The following is a 20943-nucleotide window of genomic DNA, read 5'->3' as shown; positions in this document are numbered from 1 at the left end:
TTAAGGACTAAGAAACACCTTCTAACTGCCCTGTGAAATCCTGTCATTACTAACATTCTGTACCCTCTGATACTATACATTGAGAAGGGCACATCACCTCTGTGGTATCATTCCCAATAATTCATAACTTAAATCTAATCACGTAAAAACATGAGGCAAGCATAACTGGAAGAACCTTCTCTAAAATAGCTGACCAGTTTTCTTCAAAATCGTACAAGTAACTCCCATTTCATTAAATAAGCTGTCAAAAGCACATATTCTGTAAATTTGACAAGGATTAAAAATAGCTGAAAAAACATTTTAGGTAAATGTTTCATTAAATCAATGAGGTGATTAAAATGTTACCTGCCAGTTTGCCTAAAAGAAGAGTGTACAAATAGTTTTATAACACATTTCCATCACTTCTCTCTGCAGGCGACTCAGCTAATCTAACCTGCAGAGCTTTCTTTGGGTACAGTGGAGATGTCAGTCCTTTAATTTACTGGATGAAAGGAGAGAAGTTTATTGAAGATCTGGATGAAAATCGAGTTTGGGAAAGTGACATTAGGTAAAAATATTTTTTTCTTTTAACTAGTACAGTCAAAGTTAACATTTGCTCTGTTAGTGAACAGAAAGTGAGCTAAAGGAAAATAAAGGGGTCTTCCTTGTTTGGGGGGGGTTACTATTATAATAAAAATATCTCAACATTGAATTGCCAAGAGGCAAAACACTGTGGAGACTGACTGTAGAATTGCAAAACATGAATGCCATTTGCAAAGAACTTAAGGGAAATAGAAAAGAGTTTTTCCCTAAGAAATAAACTGAATATGAGACAGACCAAAATGCCATCAAATGTGGAAAATGTGATATTGTGCCTTTTGTTTATGAGCTCTTTTTTAGAAAATTGTCAAGAAGAAATATTAACAAGGACTCAACCAAACACAGTCTCTTTCATTTCCTTTTATGTGTTTTTACATATTTGAGCCATCAAGTAGACCATAAAGCACTTGATAAGAATGATAAAGGATAAATAAAATGTTTTCATTGTCTTTTTTAGACCTACTTTAGGTCTAAATATTAATATAGTGGGAATGATAAAGAATGACCATTAAAAAATACCATCTATTTGGATGCCTGGATGGCTCAGTTGGTTGAATCTCTGCCTTCGGCTCAGGTCATGATCCCAGGGTCCTGGGATCAAGTCCCACGTCGGGGTCCCTGCTCATTGGGGGCCCGCTTCTCCCTCTGCTTGTGCTATCTGACAAGTAAATAAATAAAATCTTTTTTTTTTAATACCATGTATTTTGAGGGTGTAATCTTTAAACCTCTTTTTAAAAACTTATTTATGCATTTACTTTTAAGTATTGAGGTATTCAATTATAACTAAACTTATGCTTGGACATAGATACTCATCTTTAATCATAGTATAAGTAAGCAAGCATTATAAATAATAATTAAGTTATAACAGAATCAAAATGCTGATCGTGTGTAAACATTCACCGATCTGAAGGTCACATCTTCTGGGTATATATGAGCATTTAAGCTAAGGTTCCTCTTCCTAAATGTGAGGATCTTTAAAACCTGATCAAAGGTGTAAGTGAAAAAGTTTTGCAATAGCAAATAAAAAACATAAAACTGTCATATAAGGTTATTTTTATTGGGATCTTCTTCCTGGCAACAAATACACAAGAATATTGCACTCCAGTTGGGTTCGGAAATACCTAGATGGACAATTCTCCAATACGTGCTATAACATTCCTGTACCATTTTTCACATTTATAAGTTCGCTATTATCCTTTAACCATATACTTTAAGATGTTAACGTTAAAAGAGAACAATAAACTTCCTAACTTTCCCCCTCTTTTTGTGGGTGCTGAAGAAAGGGTCTAGAAAGGTGTAATTCTACATTAGGAAGTATGGTGCAATATGAGTTACCAAACAGATGAGAGGGTGGAGGTGGAAACCTTCCACGCAGGGAAAGGGAGCCTCACTTGGAGGTTTCCATTCACTAGTTCTCTAGCCAGGCTAGAGAACTTTCAAGTGAAATGTCAAAACAGCTCCAAAATCTTCTATTTTTTTTTTGAAAAAAACAAAAAAAACTAAACCAAACTGACCTATATAATTAGTCTTCCAGCCTAAGACATTAGAATTTTTTCTCTCACCTTTACTATATCATATTTCTTAAAAGGAAAGCAGTTTGTAAAGTTTTCTTAAGGTCTTTCTCGCCTCTTTATTATGACAGTGTGATTGTCCTGCTAAGAGATATAATTAACTGCAACTTCATTAGCATCTTCAAAAACAAGCTTCCTCATTAGAAATGAAGAAGAAAAGCGCATAATATAATTTAATTACGATAGCATCAACCGTAGCCAAATTTAAAGCACAGATGCTGTAGGTATTTTCACTTCAGATTTAGATTCATCTAATTTTTTTTTTCTCTTTCACGTCTGTGTATGTTTGTGTGGGGTTTTTTGTTTCGTTTTCCTTTATATTTTAGAATTCTCAAGGAGCATCTCGGGGAACAGGAAGTTTCCATCTCATTAATTGTGGACTCTGTAGAAGAAGGTGACTTGGGAAATTACTCCTGTTATGTTGAAAATGGAAATGGACGTCGGCACGCCAGTGTTCTCCTTCACAAACGGGGTGAGTGTCACCTTCTAAGCTTGAGTAGTCCTGAACCTGTAATGTGAGAGAAAGAATTGGGAACCAAAAAAATACTGTGCTTTTCCACATCAGTTTACTCTAAACAAAATAAGCACAATAGCATTAGGGCCTTCGCAATGGATAACACAGTGGATGCATGACTAGCTCAGGCTAGAGAATCAAATATGAATCCCTTGTTGGGCTTTACCCAGAATCTTGGGGTTGGCGTATCACATCCCTAAGCTTCAGTTTCCTGATACTAGCCAATGGGAAAACAATGGTGGCAACTCTTTAGTGTGTTCTAAGGATGAAAGAAGACAAGAAATGTGAAGAGCTTGGCACAGAACTTGTACGCAGGAGATAGGAAGTTAAATGCTATTTATTATTGTTGGAAATTAACAAACCAATCAAAAATAATGGGAAACTTTAAGTCAAAGATTGTGTTGTTGTTGTTGTTGTTGTTGTTAAGATTTTATTTACGTATTTGACAGACAGATCACAAGTAGGCAGAGAGGCAGGCAGAGAGAAAGAAGGAAACAGGCTCCCCCCCAAGGAGAGAGCCCCATGCGGGGCTCCATCCCAGGACCCTGAGATCATGACCCGAGCTGAAGGCAGAGGCTTTAACCCACTGAGCCACCCAGGTGCCCCAAAGATTGTGTTCTTTCTTTGAAGGTTCTTCCTTTAGTGTTAAGAATTATGTCTGAGGGATTCCCCATTGCAGTACTTCTTGACAGTTTTTTCTGGCTTGGATAACTTTAGCATGTGTAGTATCTTCCCAAGATTAACAGTAATTAATTGATTAGTCATTAAAAAACTAACGCTCAGTTATTATTCATTAATGATAATTCAAGGAAGATAGATTTTGGTTGAGTACCATATCTGCTGCACTAAAATCTGATTCCACAGCAAGCCCAACACAGTAGGCACAGGGTTAAAATATGTATAAATATATATTGAATTTGTTCAAAGTGGAGACTATTAAAAAACAAAATTCGACTGAGTAAATTTGTAGATCTAATTGGCTTTATTAAATGACTCGTGAATAGGGAAACTCTGAGCAGTAGCTCAAAATGGAAGGTTTTTATAGGAAGGAGGGTGGTGCAAGAAATTATTAACGAGAGAAATAAAGAAAGGTTTGGTTCAAGCCTGGACACTTTCTTTAGGGGCTGAGTACAGGGACCGGCAGGGGTTTTTGTTGTTACTGTTGTTGTTTTTTTATCATGCAGATGAAGTCACTGGTGCTGATCGGGGAAATTTCAAATTGACTTTTAAAAGGTCACACTCCTGAGATAGGTCAAAACTGTAATTAAGTCTTGGTTTGCTATTGGGGAGGGGAGGCAAATGACTCCAGTTTGGGCTTGTTTGTTTTTTTTTTTTTTTTTTTCACAAAACAGTTGTGAACTTGGAGCTTTGCCTTCATTGCAGAAATTTTTCATGTGCGATACAAAAGAAAAGTGGTTTTTTTCCTACATTATGCTAAGTGAAAAGTTTCCAGCTTTGGGAACAAGTATACTTGGCATTCTCTTACTCAGCAAATTTATAATGATTTTAATTTCAAAGCACAAGTTTAATCCTAGACGCTTTGAGGTTGAAAAAGAAAGAGTACATTGAAGATTGCCCCCCTCCAACTTTATTGGGCAATAGATTCTCTTTGAACAATGCTACTGAAAGCTATTAAAACAGACACCTCTGTTGTCAGGAGACTACAATATTAAAAGAGTCTACCTTTGGGAGATGTGAGTAGAGGGGAAAAGTAAGGACAGGTAGCAATGATTGTTTCTTTCTGTAGCTTAACATATATAGTCAATAAAGGAGTTGAGCGTAGAAATATGATACATACGAAAGGACAGAAACAACATTTAATTGAACCATTCCATAACATATTGCTAAGTGATCAGTCACTTTATACTGGATCATATTCCCTCTCAAGGAAGCCAGTTCTATCTCTGAAAAAACCTATTAGAAAGCATCCCTATTTCACTATCTGCCCACCCCTTGACCCCAGTTCTACACTTTTAATCTCTGTTCCCCAAAACAGCCCATCAAAAGTTTGTGGACCTTTGCCATGATCCTTCCGAGGCTTTACTTCCCTTGATGCAACTTGCTTAGTTTCTTTTATTTCTTTTTCCTTTCTGATGATACAGTACTTCCACCATCTTGGTCACTCTCTTGAATATGCTCTAATTAAAGAGTCCGAATTATTTCTCAAGAAGGGAAAGAGTGGAGAGAAGATAGAGGACACATAAAAATCTGTTCACTTGGACAACGCATTTCTTTTTAGGACTCGGTAGGAGTAACAGTAAAGAATTGCTTGTCAGGGACCAAGAATTCCTGTCTTCTTAAGGGTCCTTCTAGCTGAATTAAGAATCAAATTGACATGAGACAGATTAACAGGAGAAAATCAAATTCAATAGTGTCCGTATGGGAAATCCTTACAGACATGGACATTCCAAAGACGGGCAAAATGAAGCATATTTGTTATCCTGAACTAAGAAGGGGGTAGGGCTCTGGGACTTCAGAGGAAAGGAATGTAATTCACAAAATGATAAGAAGAACAGATGTTTGGTAATTAGATGTTTACCCTGCCATACAGATGGATCACTCAGATAAAACTTATTTCTGCTAATAACCCTTATTCTGGAAAAGACCCTCAATTTCTAGTCTTCTATGTAGTTAAGGGAAGGGCAAAAGTTTCTCTTGAGCCCTCAGGGTCTCAGTTGCCTTCAGCTTATAATAATCTTCATGCCAGAGTGGTCTGTCTTGTGGTGGCCTGCCCTTGGCCCCTACACCATCATAAAGAGAAAAGAAGGAAAATGAATTGTTTCTAAGGAGGATAAACTATTAATGCTCTGTTCTTATGGATAAGCACACAGCCAGGAAGGGTCAAAAACCCCCAGGCTATTTTTAGCATGTGTGGCCCAAGGTTAAGTTGCCCACAGCTACAAAGGCTTTCAGACTACAAAAATAGATGATTGAAGAATCAAGGAAATTATTTGAAAAACTTTCCCAATACTGTCGGATTCCCTAAACATGAAGAAAAAAACTGTGGCCAGTGTTGGAGCAGTCTTTAACACTAAAATCCACAACGATTTTCAAATATGTATTTATACTGAGAGAGCATTTTGTTTTTAGTAAAATAAAAGCATTAAGAAGCGAAAAGGGTTGCTGGGGGGATGGGGGTTGGGAGAAGGGGGGTGGGGTTATGGACTTGGGGAGGGTATGTGCTTTGGTGAGTCCTGTGAAGTGGGTAAACCTGGCGATTCACAGACCTGTACCCCTGGGGATAAAAATATATGTTTATAAAAAATAAAAAAATTAAAAAAAAAAAGAAGCCGAAAAGTGTTCTTCAAGGTCATGTACTCCAGAAGCCCCTTTTAAACTTAGTGTGTGCAGGGCCCCTGAATGGCTCAGTCAGTTAAGCACCTGCTTTCAGCTCAGGTCACTGAGACCCCTGTCAAGCTCTCTGCTCAGTGGGGAGTCTGCTTCTCCCTCTGACCCTCTTCCCTCTCATGCATGCTGTCTCTCAAATAAATAAATAAAATCTAAAAAAAATAATAAAAATAAAGTTAATGTGTGCCTTCCTTCAAAGAGAGCCTTGGGAAAAGAGTGAGTCATCAACTCACCAAAAAAGCAAGGCATGCAATCTCCTGCCCTTGAGATGCTTATAATCATGCAAAATGGTCTATCCTGATCATCTTGGGAAAAAAAAAGGACTTTGGTTAACAGGTGGGATAACAGCAAGCTCCCCAGCCCTGTGAGGTTCAGAAGGTCAAGACACAACGCATGGTAGGCTTATAGTTGTGGTCTTTGATCACAGTGTTCCTGAAAGAGTCAAGTTATTGTCATGGTAGCAATTATGTAATTATCAGATGAATTGTTGTGTCACTCAGAAGACTAAAGCTCAGAGAAGGAACTAGAAGATGTCAGTATTCATAATTTCCTGCCATTTATTCATAAATCCCTTAACTTATCTTACAGGCCTTCAAAGTCTTTCATTTTTAAAACCTCCCAAAAGACCTATGTTAAAGTATTTGATGCATACAGACCTTACAAACCAGAATCATCAGGTCTTCTGACAAGTAAACTTGCCAGGACACACCTTTGTGCAAGTTTCTTAAGCATTTTTTCCTCTACTGTTAACCTTTTACTCAGTATCATTGATGTAATAAAAATGATGTCCGAGCCTTCTGATGGGTGTTATGTGTCAGGGTAGAAAACCTTTTCTTTCTTCCTTTCTAGGTTCTGTGGCTGGTCTAATAATTAAATTGACATAAGACAGATTAACAGGAGAAAAACAAAATTTAATTTCATATATATGGGAGTCCCAGAGATATGAGATCCAAAGACAAGTAAGGCAGTTGAGGCTTAAAAGCTGTCCTGAGCTGAGGAATAGCACAGGGGCCTAGGGCTTCAAAGGAGAGGTGGGTCATTCACAAGGCAATAGGAAGAGCCCATGTTGGGTAATTAGTGGTTTGTTCTATCGAATAGTCAGGACTTTCAGATGTAAAGTTATCTCAAGTAATAGATTTCTTTCTGGGCCAGGCCCCCTATCTAAATTCATTTAGGTAGTTAAGGAAGACCTAGAAGTTTTTCTTGAGTCAGCTATGTCTTGATTGCCCTTAACTCAAAATAATCCTCAAGCCCAAGTGGCATATTTTGGGATGGCGAAACCTGCTACCCTTCTTATGGATTCTTTGAGCTATCACTCACTTCTATTAAATGAGTCTTCCTCAATGCTGTGAGGATATTACAGTGATTCAGCTAGGATTGAATTAGGCTGGATTCTGGACCAGGGTTTTATCTTTTTTTTTCCCCAGGCTTTTATCTTAAAAAACAAACAAACCTAACCTTAAAAAACATAAAGTCTCTAAAAAAAGAAAAAAGTTTCTATGAAAATATTGAAAATTGGGGCCCCTGGGTGGCTCAGTGGGTTAAAGCCTCTGCCTTCGGCCCAGGTCATGAACCCAGGGCCCTGGGATGGGTATTGAGCCCTGCATTGGGCTCTCTGCTCAGCAGGGAGCCTGCTTCCCCCCCACCCCCACCCGCGCCAGCCTCTCTGCCGACTTGTGATCTGTCTGTCCAAAAAAAAAAATATATATATATATATATTTTCAAAATTGTTGGTTTCTGCAACCAGGAAATGGATTTGGATAGTTAAGATCATGTCAGATATGCAGCATAGATATATTTCACATACTCCTACAGAGAACTAGATTATGTGGTGAACGGGAAATACAAAATGAACCGGCAAGGGTCATGGTGCTTACAGTCCTCACTCTAGTGCCTGACCTGAGAAGCTTGCTTGGAAAAGAACGAAAGCACAGAGGTAGCACGTTCACTTCTGTGTTATTTCTCATTCCCACTGTTGCCCATATGTCATTGAATTTCATGTTTCCGTCTCTGAATCTTTTACCCTTGCTTTTGCTTAGGTTTCTCTGCTGCCTGACTTGGCATGTATCCAACACTGACTTTCACCTTCAGTTTCCCTCCAAAATCCTGACCTTTCCTGTTCCCTCCATTTTTTATGTTTTCCCTGTCTTCAGATCAATACCCAGCAGCAATGTGCTCTAGCCTCAGGACTGCCACTCGCAAAACCATCAGGCAGTCCTAAATTTCTTCCTCACTGTGTGTTTTGTCCAGACTCTCACTCTGGATGGCCTCCCAGGGTGCACATGTTTACTATCTGGACCAGCTTAATGGTTAAGGGTGTGGACTCTGTAGCAATGCTGTGTATTCAAAACCCAACTCTCTTTGTACTGACTGTGTTATTGTTACCAAATTTAAAGTAGTTTGTGCAGTAAGTGAATGTCTGAGACACTGATTTTGAAGTGAAGAAAACTTTATTACCAGAAGGAGAGCCTATCAAGAAGGCCAGGATCATTCCCAAAGCTGCCTCGCCCTGTTGAACCAAGGGACAGCATTCTTCCAGACAGGGAGGCACTATTTGGGACCTGCTATGATCAGATACCTCAAAATAAATGTTGCCATCCATTCCATATTAGATTTCCACAATCAAAGAATAGGGATAAAAAAGGCAAAATGAATCATTGATCATGTATGAGGTTAAGAGGTGCATAAAAGGGGCACCTGGGTGGCTCAGTGGGTTAAAGCCTCTGCTCAGGTCATGATCCCAGGGTCCTTGGATTGAGCCCCGCATCAGGCTCTCTGCTCAGCAGGGAGCCTGCTTCCTCCTCTCTCTCTGTCTGCCTCTCTGCCTACTTGTGATCTCTGTCTGTCAAATAAATAAATAAAATCTTTAAAAAAAGAGGTGCATAAAACATAATTGAGTATGGAACAAAACAGAATGTGGAGCTAAGTTAACAATTACAACTAATACCAACTATAGTCCTGCTTATATTTTCCAAAACAGGTCCAGGAACCAAGTGTCCTGTCCCACTCTCTTGAGCAAATCACCTCATCTCTATGACCCTCAATCTCTTCTATAAAATGGGAATAATAATAGTAACTACCAGATAGAATAGCTATGAAGATTAAGTAAACTAAATTAGTGTCAATATGTATCGCCTTGTCTGACACATATTTATCACCCAGTAAATGTTAGCAGCCATTACATTTCTCTGCTCCAGCTACATGATATTCTGGGTAATTTAGGAGGCAATAATAAATGTGTTCTATTAAAAACTCCTGCAAATCTGGGGATGCCTGGGCAGCGCAGACATTGGGCATCTGCCTTCGGCTGGGGTCATGATTCCAGGGTCCTGGGATTGAGCCCTGCATTGGGCTCCCTGCTAAGTTGGAAGCCTGCTTCTCCCTCTCCCACTCCCCCTGCTTGTATTCCCTCTCAAACACACTTTTTCTCTGTCAAATAAGTAAATAAAATCTTAAAATTAAAAAAAATTAAACTCCTGCAAATCTCATTTTTCTAAAGATTTATTTATTTATTTATTTGACAGAGATCACAAGTAGGCAGAGAGGCAGACAGAGAAGGAGGGGGAAGCAGGCTCCCGAGAGAGCCTGCATGCGGGGCTTGATCCCAGGACTCTGGGATCTTGACTTGAGTCAAAGGCAGAGGCTTAACCCACTGAGCCACCCAGGCACCCCTGTAAATCTCATTTTTAAGTCTAATTTATCTTGTATTAAAATGGCCAGCTTTAGCTCCAGTGCTATTGATTCCATATTTTACCTTACGATAGATTTACTTTACTTTGAATATGCTGTCCTAAAAGAGACTTTATTCATTTATCCATGCATTTAATGATAATCATTAAGAACCTACTATGTGTCTGGCACTCATAAAATTAAATGAACAGGAAATAAAAACCAATATAATTTGAAATGCCACCATCTACTTTTTAAATTGCATTGATATTAAGCATCCCTAATATAGAATTGCGCTTCTAGGGAATGCTTAGCTTTGAAACTGTCACATTAAGGGCATATTCGTTAACAATCCTGTTCTGAATGGTTATGTTTAGATATATTGATTACAATAATATGGCAATCCATTCATCATGAAGTAGTTTGGGAACTAGCAAAGTATCTGTCTCAGAGACCAGCACTAGTTAATAATGATAAACATCTAGGTTTTCTCTTTTCCCTCTCAAACCCATTTTATTTCTTGCACATACACACACTTTCTCCCTCCAGAAAATGTAATCAATAGAAATTAGACTTACTCAATAAACTCCCTAGTCCCCAGAATATCTTTAGTAATGTAATTAACGTGTACATCATTTAGGATGCATTATTTTGAAGCTGGATGATGGGTGCCTGGGTGGCTCAGTCATTGAGCTTCTGCCTTTGGCTTAGATCATGATCCCAGGGTCCTGGGATCGAGCCCTGCATCGGGCTCCCTGCTCAGCACATGCCTGCTTCTCCCTCTCCCACTCCCCCTGCTGGTGTTCCCTCTCTCGCTGTGTCTCTCTCTCTGTTGACTACATACACTAAAAAGAAATCTTTAAAAAAAAAAAAAAAAAAACAGCCAGATGAATTAGACCTAGTGGACTCCTTATCCCTTTTTGTAATGAATCATTTTTGGAGTATATGCCCCTATCCTTACTAGTATTTATCTAGTGTATTTATTTACGGAGAGATATAAGATCACAGAACTGTTTAAGCCTCTCTCAGGCTCAATATCTGACATCTTTGATCACTGACTTCAAAATATGGAGAGGCCAAACTGCCCAGATAGCAAAACCTCCTACCTCTCTATGTGGTAGCATCTCTCTAGAAAGACAATGACTCATTAAAAACTGAACAGGCATTCACTAAAGTGCCACCTTTATTGAGTTATTGCTCTTGGGAGGAAAAAAAAATGTTCCCTTTACCCTTCTAGGTTCTTGGCTGAGATCTCCCTGTAATAACAAACCGGATTAATGGGAAAAAACCAACAAGTTTAATAACTTGCATACCCTCCTGTATGCCAGGGAGATAGCCAGAAAAATTGATGTAACTGCCTGAAATGGCCTAAGCAACGACCCTAAATACCATCTCCAGCTACAAACGAAAGAAGACACTGGGGTGGGAGAACCAGTTATGGGAGATTTCCAGGAGAAACACAGTAATCAAGCGTGTGGTTGTTACACAGATTTAAGTTGTTGCTTTCTCCATTGATAAGAGTTTTCAGAGACTTAGAGTCCTGGGCTCTTCCAGGTTAAGAAAGGGAGACACCCTTACAAATGGAGATTTCCCTTATAAATGTAAATATCTTTCACAAAAGGGTAACTTCTTGGTTTTCAAAATTATTCCTATGTCTGCAGATTCTTAAAAACAGCCAGCCTCTCGGGGCGCCTGGGTGTCTCAGTCAGTTAAGCATCTGCCTTCTGCTCAGGTCATGATCCTAGGGTCCTAGGATGAGTCCTGCATCAGGCTCCTTGATGAATAGGGAACCTGTTTCTCCCTCTGCCTGCCACTCTCCCTGCTTGTGCTCTTGCCCTCTCTCTCTCTCTCTCTCTGACAAATAAATAAATAAAATCTTCTAAAAATTTTAAAAAATAATAATAGCCTCTGGGGTGCCTGGGTGGCTCCATTGGTTAAGCATCTGCCTTCAGCTCAGGTCTTGATCCCAGCGTCCTGCTCGTAGGGACGCTGCTTCTCCCTCCCCTCCTTGCTCATGTTCTCATACTTTCTCTCTCGAATAAATAAATAAAATCTTTTTAAAATATTTAAAAATAAATACATTTAAATAATAATAATAATAAGCTTAAAATAATCCATATGCCAAAAAAAAGCATGTTTGGGGGTGTATGTTCTAGTCCTTTTATTACCTGTGCAATGCCCAAATATTAAGGAATTTTAATTTTGTTGCCATAGCATCTCCAAATCAGAGTCCCCAAGTTTAACAAATTCTCTCCTTGGATAATATCTGACATTTTGCAGTCAAAATGTTTCCTAGCCTGTAACATTTTTCTTGCTTCTCTGCTCCTCATCTGTGAAAGACTTCTAAACAGCTGACCTCAATTCTTTCCTTTTTTTTTTTCTTGATAACTAATGCCAAAACAAAAAATACTCTCGGTGGCTATTACCCCAGGAGCACAAATTGTCTGATACTAGTAATTTTGTACCTTTGAGTTTCATGATATGGACATTTCAACAAGGTTGTTTGACTGCCACCAAAATTACAGGCATGAAAACCAACCTTTTGAGCTATTTTCCTTAGATGTAAAGTATATGATGAAAGTGAGGTTAAATTCAACTTATCTTTGCCTTAGCCCTGGAATATTTTTTTCAAAAGTCTCTTGATCTCTGGTTTTCCTGATCAGCATAGTTTTGCCTTTTAGTCATTTTGGTCATTCAGTTTGCTTCAGTGTGAACTAAACTATCCAAGCAGCGTCTTTGTTAGGAAAGAAAAGCATTTTTTTTGAACTTCAAACATACACTATATGCACTATCATGTTGACATGCTAGGTATGCACAATTGAACAACTTTTTATTACTTGTTACAAGAGACAGGGTGATAGCTCTCAAAGCACTGTCTTCCTGGAGGAGTTAGTACAGAAAGCTTTTATTTGGTGTATTAGGGGATGGAGGCAGGAGGCTTCCATAGGCACTCTTTGGTTCAATTGTGCATACCTAGCATGTCAACATGATAGAGCATATAGTGTATGTTTGAAGTTCAAAAAAATGGCCAAAAACTGCCCATAAAGGGAGATCTTAGTATTTTAATGAGCTACAGTTAACTTCAGGGCCACTTAGAGGGGCTTCTGCAAACGTCCCCAGCTCGAGTCTGGCTCAGACTGGCTCACATAAGGGGCCATCAGGGGACACACACCTGGCAAGGCACTATCAGGTGAAACATCTAATTGGGTGTCCCCTTGCAAAACAAAACACACTTCTTCCCTGCTTTTGTCCCCTTTCCTCCCTTCAGCTAATAGCTTTTAGCTCTCTTATTTGAGTGACTTCCTATTGCATCCTAGCTAACAGTTGGGTGTTTCTTACGTCATTGCAATTCACAAAATTAGGTTCCTTCTGTTTCCGCTCTTGGAGAGTCAACTAGAAGTCTGTAGACAGGGCTTCACAATCATTTTTTTTTTGTTATTGTGTTATTAATTGATCTATCATAGCCACTGACTCAGGAAATGAATGTGTGAGCCCTGGGACAGTGCCCAGGCCAACTGCTCCATCCTGGGGAATCCCAAGGGGGCTGGACCAATTGAAAGCATAGATCCCGGCTGAGTTTGCCAACACTGTTGTGGAACAAACTCAGATAAACTCATGGCAAGTAACTCAAGAGATAAGGTTTAGGAAAAAAGAAAGGGAGAAATGTATTTCAGGTACTGGCAGTTGAGGGAGGTGGCAGGCTCAAGCCTGAACAAATGACTTATCCACCAGCAAGATGGACACCTAGAGTTTAAATAGGGAGAATTTGGGGGTGGGGGTGTATACAAGAAAGCAGGCAGAGAGTACATGATCATAGGTGGGGTTCCGTATGTGTTCACCCCATGATCATGGGCAGGGGAGAGGACTTCTTGTTTGTGGTCTTCCCTGCATTCTGTTGCTCTCAGGGCTTTTCTGCTGTGGTGGTTGCAATGTTCCAATCATTGGAAAATACCTTCATCATTGCCTCTGTTAAGTTTGATAATGAGAACAACAGGCTGCGGCGCCCAGGTGGCTCAGTCGGTTGAGCGTCTGACTCTTGATTTCTGCTCAGGTCATGATCTCAGGATTAGGAGACTCAGCCTTGCATTGGGCTCCCTGCTCACAGGGAGTCTGCTTAGGATTCTCTCTTTCCCTCTGCCCCTCCCCGCCCTGACACACACGGTAGGCACAGGACACGTGCGTGCTCCTCTCTCTCTCGCTTTCTCTCTCTCTCTCTCTCAAATAAATAAACAAATCTCTTTGGGAAAAAAAAAAAGAAATAAGGACAAAGGGCATCAGTTAAAGCCAGACTCAAGCAGTCTTGTCTATTTTAGGCTTTAACTTTTGGGGTCGACAGTTGAGCAAAAAGGCTTGCTGACAATTGCAGGCTTTACAGTGCAAACAAATCACCTAGGGAGTTTGTTAAAAAATGATTGGAATTCATTAGTCCAGGGTGAACTCAAGGTTTGAATTTCAAACAAGTGCCTTATTGATATTGATGCTGCTGGTCTGTGGACTGCATACCGAGGTCTTTGCCTAGACAATAGATCCTCTAATAAACTTGGTAGCTTTTAATAGGTGAACAGCAACTAGCTCTCTCTTGAGTTCACTGTTTCCATGAGAGAGAAATGAAAATGGAATATAGCCAGTCAGTGGGATTAAATCCAACTAATTGCCTCATTCTTCTTACATGGTCAAAACCTTTGAACCTATTTGAACATTAGTGCATTGCCCTCACACTCTACCCTTAATGAGGTTACTTGCCTCACGTATTCAATGAAATTGTGCTTTATAAAACACATTTGCTACTCAGAGAGATGTCTAAGAGGGCACTCTCTTTGAGTATTAAATAATTAACCTCTTAAATCAGGAGGGCCGTCACTGTTGGATAGAATTCTTATATAGCCCTTCTTTAAAAAAGGAAATCCACTTAGGAATGTGTCTCAAAAACATGTATATGGATATATATATATATATGTATTTCAGCCTGTGCAAATAGGCTATATACAGTGCTCAGTCTATGCAAATAACAATTACCAAGAAGGAACAAGATATGTGATGGGCATTAATACCACTAATTTCCTGTTTTGAATACTTGTATTCAGCTAAATCTCAATTATGTGTAGTAAGGAAGGCCAGACATAGTAGAAGAATTGAACCTCCACATATGATTGGTCAATGATAGGGACTGCAAAACAGAAACAAAACTCAGTAATGCAACCTGGGTAAACTGTACCTACATGTTCAAAAGTTCGATTCATTTTAACAGGCCTGTCTCTAGCTTCTAACAGAAGTTATAAATCACAAGTAAACCTATGATCAGAGCAGGGGTAATACACTAGAATGCAGATCTTTGTGTTAGAAAATTTTTACAGGACACACAAACAGCCAGCTTAAAAAATAATAATTCCGTTGAGGGTATTCCCAAGAAGCCCACAGTATCATCTAGCACACGCACACACACACACACACACACACACACAGAGCACTATCTCACATATGTGATCAGAGATCACAATAGGGATAACATTTTCACAACTACCACCCACCAACACACCACTCCCTTCTTTCCCAGAATTACCTTGATAGGACAATGTTGCATATCCTGATCAAAATCTCACTCTACAGCAGACTGCCTAAAGACGATCCATATGAAGGAACAAATCATGCCCATTCACCAAATATGTATTAAATGCCAGGCATCGGCAAAGTACTGGGCTAGCTGTCTTCAGTAGTTAAGTCACTGCTGCCAGAGGAATGTCTGCCACCATCCTGGGGAATAAAAGCAACATTGCTGGGAAGAGGGAGATAGCCGCGCATTGTTATAGCTGTGAATTCCTGCGCTCAGTTGAGAAATGGCAAAACTGGGTTATAAAATGCAAGGTTTAACTTTTAATAAGCAATTCCTGTATATCGAACTTTGACAACCAGGTCAGTAAAGTGAGAAATTAGACACGACATATAGAAAATGCTAACTACTTTCTCAGGTCATATAATAGGAAAAAATGTGTTGATTTCCAATAAATTACAATGGAAACTTTTATTATATTTTAGTGTTAAGAACTACATTTACCATCTATAAGAAATATGTTAGCTGTTTGTCTCTACTTTTAGGGCAAATACACTATTTTTAGTGTGTATTCTATGAAGATTAATGTATCTGGAGGTTGATTTCTCTCTAAATTAGAAATGGATATTTAAATGCTATTTTAAGGAAGAAGAATTTCCTCTACCCTTTAAGGTCCTAGTTGGGCTAAGAATCAAAGTGACATGAGACAGATTAATAAAAGAAAATCAAATTTAATATTTAATAGCCTACATATGGGGAATCCACACAGACATGGAAATTCCAAAGACAGCGAAGCAACATGACATTTATATGTGCTAAAGAGAAGGATGGGGGTCAGAGGATACAAAGGAAAGAAAGGCCTTTAGCAGCAAGGTAAAAGGAGATGTTTAGAAAACAAAGGTTGCCCAGTTATACAGAGAAACTTCTTAAAGAGGAATCTCTGGTACCAGCACCGAGTTGAGGGGGAGGTAAAGATCTTTTCCTGAATCTGCTGGGTTTGGACGCTTTTAACTCAAAATAATGTTCATGCCAAGGTGACTTCACTTCCAACAAAAAAATCCAGTGGTATATTTAAGAAAGCACAAAAAGATCATTTTTTAAACCACCCAAGAATCATTACCATGATTTGAAATGTATGAATGAGTGTTTACTGAAAAGAAATTGTAAACTGTGATGAAGAAACACTCTTCCTTGAGAATGTTTTAGTTATGACTCTTTACTTGTATGTGACCTAAAGCACATCTCTTTGTGTCATTATTCTTCATTTTTATGGTTTGTAAACTACTTGCCCTTAAGCCCCTGTGTGGGAATCTTGTAAGAACATATAAAACCCTGGGTAGGGCTGATGGTATATATTAGCCAATTTGTCAGATTTTATAGAATCTCTGAGTTTTGAGTCACTGTACCTCATTTTGCAAATCTTGAGAGTGAAATTAAGTGGTTGGTCTTTGTAGGGATGTTTTCAAAGTTTTAAGTGTTTGTGAAGTTGACTCATATCTTTAGATGACAAGTTCCTGTAACTGCAAAATAGAAATGACAATTCGGTAAGATATGCAGCTGCAGTACAGAGTACTGACTAGTAATGGTTGCCAAATTCATGGAAACTAAAATGGAAGAGGCTATTATCAAAGCCTAAAATAATGACACATCAATTGCCTCACTTAAATCAGTTTTGAATTCTAATTCTAGTATGTCATATAAAGTGAAGATGACTTAAAAACTCGTATCATCCCATAGTTTCAGAGTAATGACTCACAACTGCTTTGCTATCAGAAAAATTTCCCCTCTTCCTTTCTAGGTTCTCTGGCAGGTCTAATAATTAAATTGATGTAAAATGGACTAAAAGGAGAAAAATAATTTTGTGCATATAATAGCCCCATAAAAGCATGAGACCCAAAGTCAGTCGCTTGAAGCTTTTGTCCATCCTGAGCTAAGGAATGCTATACAGGCTTGGGACATCAAAGGGGGAGGAGGGCAGGTCACAGGGAGAGAAGAAGCGCAGATATTTGGTAGTCAGATCTTTGCCATGTCATGCCTATTAAGTCTTCCAGTTAAAAAGTTCTCTCTAGAGGCACCTGGGTGGCTCAGTCCATTAAGCATCTGCCTTCAGTTCAGATAATGGTCTCTGGGCCCTGGGAGCAAGCTCCACATCAACTAACTCTCTCTCTCTCTCTTTCTCTTTCTCTCTCAAAAATAAATAAATGAAAACTCTTTCCAAAAAAGTTTAAGAAGGGCGCCTGGGTGGCTCAGTGGGTTAAAGCCTCTGCCTTCGGGCTCAGGTCATGATCTCAGGCTGCTGGGATGGAGCACCACATGGGGCTCTCTGCTCCACAGGGAGCCTGCTTCCTCCTCTCTCTCTGCCTGCCTCTCTGCCTACTTGTGATCTCTGTCTGTCAAATAAATAAATAAAATCTTTAAAAAAAAAAGTTTAAGAAAAAATTATCTCTGCTAATAGCTGTCTTTCTGAGCTAGGCCCCCTATTTCAAATTCTTTTAGACAGTTAAGGGAGGGGTAGAATTTTTTCCTGAGTTTGTTGGGTTCTTGATGGCCTTCAGCTCAAAATAATCCACATGCCAATGTGGCATATTATGCAGTGGCATGCTCTCTTCCTCTTGTGTTAATTAGAAGTACACTTCTAATTTTCCCCAGATGAACCAATTTTGTGTATATTATTTGAATATGTCAGTATTGAAAATAGCTTAATGGACTATTTTAAAGATATCACAATAAAAAAATTCCATATTGGTTATCTTCTTGTGTAGACTGCTATCAGTGGCAACTCAGTAGTCACATAAAAATTGGTACTATCCAAATATATTTTCATCTGTCAACTATTGACATACCAGTTTTAGTTTTCTCATCTTTAGAAGAGTGCAATTAGAGTAAATGAAATTTCAAATCCATATATTCTCTACTATGGGACTGTGTTTTCTTTTTCTTTTTTTTAAGGATTTTATTTATTTATTTGACAGAGATGCAGGCAAGAGAGAGGAAGGGAAGCAGGCTTCCTGCTGAGCAGAGAGCCCAATCGGGGCTTGATCCCAGGACCCTGAGATCATGACCTGAGCCGAAGGCAGAGGCTTTAACCCACTGAGCCACCCAGGCACCCCTATGGGACTGTGTTTTAACCTACTGTTGACTGAATATTTATAAACTGCTGCCCAAAATATTATTTATATAAAGAAAAGCTCCATGGTATTGTTAAATAATTCTTGCCAGGCTTGCCTTGCTGAACTGGGCATCTATAAAATATAGTTGAATAAATAGTTATGTGAATAAAAAATTGGGCTTAAGAGTTTGTCATTCAGGGGCGCCTGGGTGGCTCAGTGGGTTGAGCCTCTGCCTTTGGCTCAGGTCATGATCTCAGGCTCCTGGGATCGATCCCTGCGTGGGGCTCTCTGCTTGGCAGGGAGCCTGCTTCCTCATCTCTCTCTCTGCCTACTTGTAATCTCTATCTGTCAAATAAATAAAATATTTTTCTTTCAAATAAATAAAATCTTTTTAAAAAATGAAAAAAGAGTTTACTATGAAGACTCTTAGTAGAACACAGATCATAAACCACCTTGGACAACTCCATTCTAAACTGTCTAGAGTAAAAGTCAAAATATAAGCTGCTTTGGAGTATTAGCATTTAGATGTTTCAGTTATGTGAAAACCTAATACACTTGAAAAAGACCCATATAAATTTTTTCAACTGAAGTAGTAGTAGTGGTTATCTCAGGGTGGTATGATCCCATGTGACCTTTCATTTATTCTCATTATTCTTATATGATTTTCAAAGTCTTCACACTGAGCATGTTTCATAGAGTCAGAAAATAAAAAGAGAAAAAAAATCTGTTTTGGTACAGCCACGGACAAATTTTTAAATGATTATAGGATACCTATCATTCATCTTTTTGCTATCACACCAAGTTATTTACACATTTTAAAAGTATATTAAAACCTATTTGCTTTGATGTACTCTCTCACTCCCGTTTTATGCCTGTCTGTATTAGAAAATGTTACGTTTGGGGGGACACCTTTACTTCTACATTTTTTTTCTCAAACCACTGCTGGTTTTCATGCACCAAAAATCAATACGTAGAGCAAGATTGTAAGATACTGCCTTGGTCTTTGTGAAGCAGGTCCATGTTATTGCCATTTTGGTAGAAGAGAATGCTTTCCTAAGGACAGGCCCTTTCTATCTCCCAACTACTCAGGCCACTAAACTATACAAACCACCCACTTTATTCTCAACTTTGTCAATGGTTTAAGCAGCTGTTCACTGTTCCCTTTGGAGGAATCAAGGAATGCTAGATCCTGCTACCAGTAGTTCCCAAACCATGCCTATTTCTTTGGAGAGTATTAATGAGAGAAGAAAAAGATGTAAACAAGTGTTAAATTCTTGACACTCTCTGTTTACGAAATGAGAAAGGAAGGCAAACTTACCACTATTTGTCTTAGCACTCTTATGTTTTCAGGAAGCACAGAGCTATCAAAAAGATTCAAGAGAGATAAGAAATGGAATTTTCTGTTACTTCCTTTAAGAGAAATAACCCAGCATATGGTTTGATTGTTGTTTTTGCCTTAATAGTCTCTAGCTCTGTGGAATAACCAAGATTTTGAGTGAAACTTGTCTCATGAGAGGAATCAAGGAACAGCTTTTGCCCAACACATTTTATTCTAATGCTTTCAATAATTAAGAAATATATTAAAACCCTAAAGGGAGAAAATTGTAATAACATAAAACTCAGAAGTTGTTCAAACCATCCCATTTTGTGTATTGCAATGCAATCAGTTCTTACATATATGCAATATTTTATAAATCAATCTCCAACAGTCAAATATACTACAAATCATAATTTTTTTAGAATGGTTCAGTGTTTCTGTAGAAAACATGGCTCCTTCCTTTGGTTATCTAAGCAGTGCAGATGTTCTGGTTCTTTGGCCAATCCAAAGCATTCCCAGTGGAAGACCAAACTGTTCTAACTGTGACAGTATATCCTCTGGTGGAGGATTGCTTTCAGGATAAACACTGCAGCCCTTCACAAAAAGGAGTAAAATGGCAATGCCACCTTCAGTGACAGTTTTCTCTCAAGAGACGTTTTCTAACATTCCATCTGTGCCTGTCTATTTGTATGACATGTTGAGAAAGAAATTCCTAGTAGAGGGAAAGCAAATACTCTTTCTTCTAAGAGATTTTCTTTTAGGCTTTTGTGAAATTTGACACCTTGATAAACAGTAGCCCAGTCTTCTAAGCTGGTCACCTGAGGCCCATTTTGCTCTTCATTAGAGCAGAGTCTCTTCCTTCATTGTCTGGTTTCTCCTCATCATATTCAATCTTATGAGACCTAAGATGAAGGAGTCCCCATCCAAATGGTTTGTATATTTGTATGTGTGTACAAATACGTAATTGTTCTGGGTACATTCTACCTTATGGTCTTTAGAGAGACCGATTTCAAACACTGCTTTCATAATCCAACGGGGAAATGTTTTCAGCAATAAAGCTGTGTGTGTTAGTGATGCCACATTGTGCTTTTGGACAATATGTCAGTTTTGCAGGAAGCAGGTCCTATTTTTCTGACCTAATTTTGAGAAGCCTCATTTAATTGATAGCACAAATCCTTCAAGCAAATACTTATTGACAAGGTGCAGCTAGTTGCTTCACAAAGAAAAAAAAGTAAGCAAACAACATGTCCTAACTGAGAAACCAGAACAGTTAGTTGACTACCACC

The 20943-nt window shown here is 38.8% G+C and overlaps 1 protein-coding gene across 1 annotated transcript in view; it reads left to right on the top strand.

Annotated features, from left to right (window-relative positions):
• The first annotated feature begins 485 nt into the window (after nt 1-485).
• The window catches only part of IL1RAPL1 (interleukin 1 receptor accessory protein like 1), a 55872-nt gene continuing 35414 nt past the window's right edge, over nt 486-20943 (top strand). Inside the window, exons 1-2 of the mRNA XM_059385284.1 lie at nt 486-547; nt 2477-2622. Of these exons, the coding sequence (XP_059241267.1) occupies nt 486-547; nt 2477-2622 (208 nt within the window). The remainder of the gene's footprint in view (nt 548-2476; nt 2623-20943) is intronic.

The sequence above is a fragment of the Mustela nigripes genome, chromosome X (assembly GCF_022355385.1).
Source record: "Mustela nigripes isolate SB6536 chromosome X, MUSNIG.SB6536, whole genome shotgun sequence".
NCBI classification, from domain to species: domain Eukaryota; kingdom Metazoa; phylum Chordata; class Mammalia; order Carnivora; family Mustelidae; genus Mustela; species Mustela nigripes.
The sequence above is the reverse complement of the archived record's forward strand: the minus strand, read 5'-3'. Positions and strand labels throughout refer to the sequence as shown.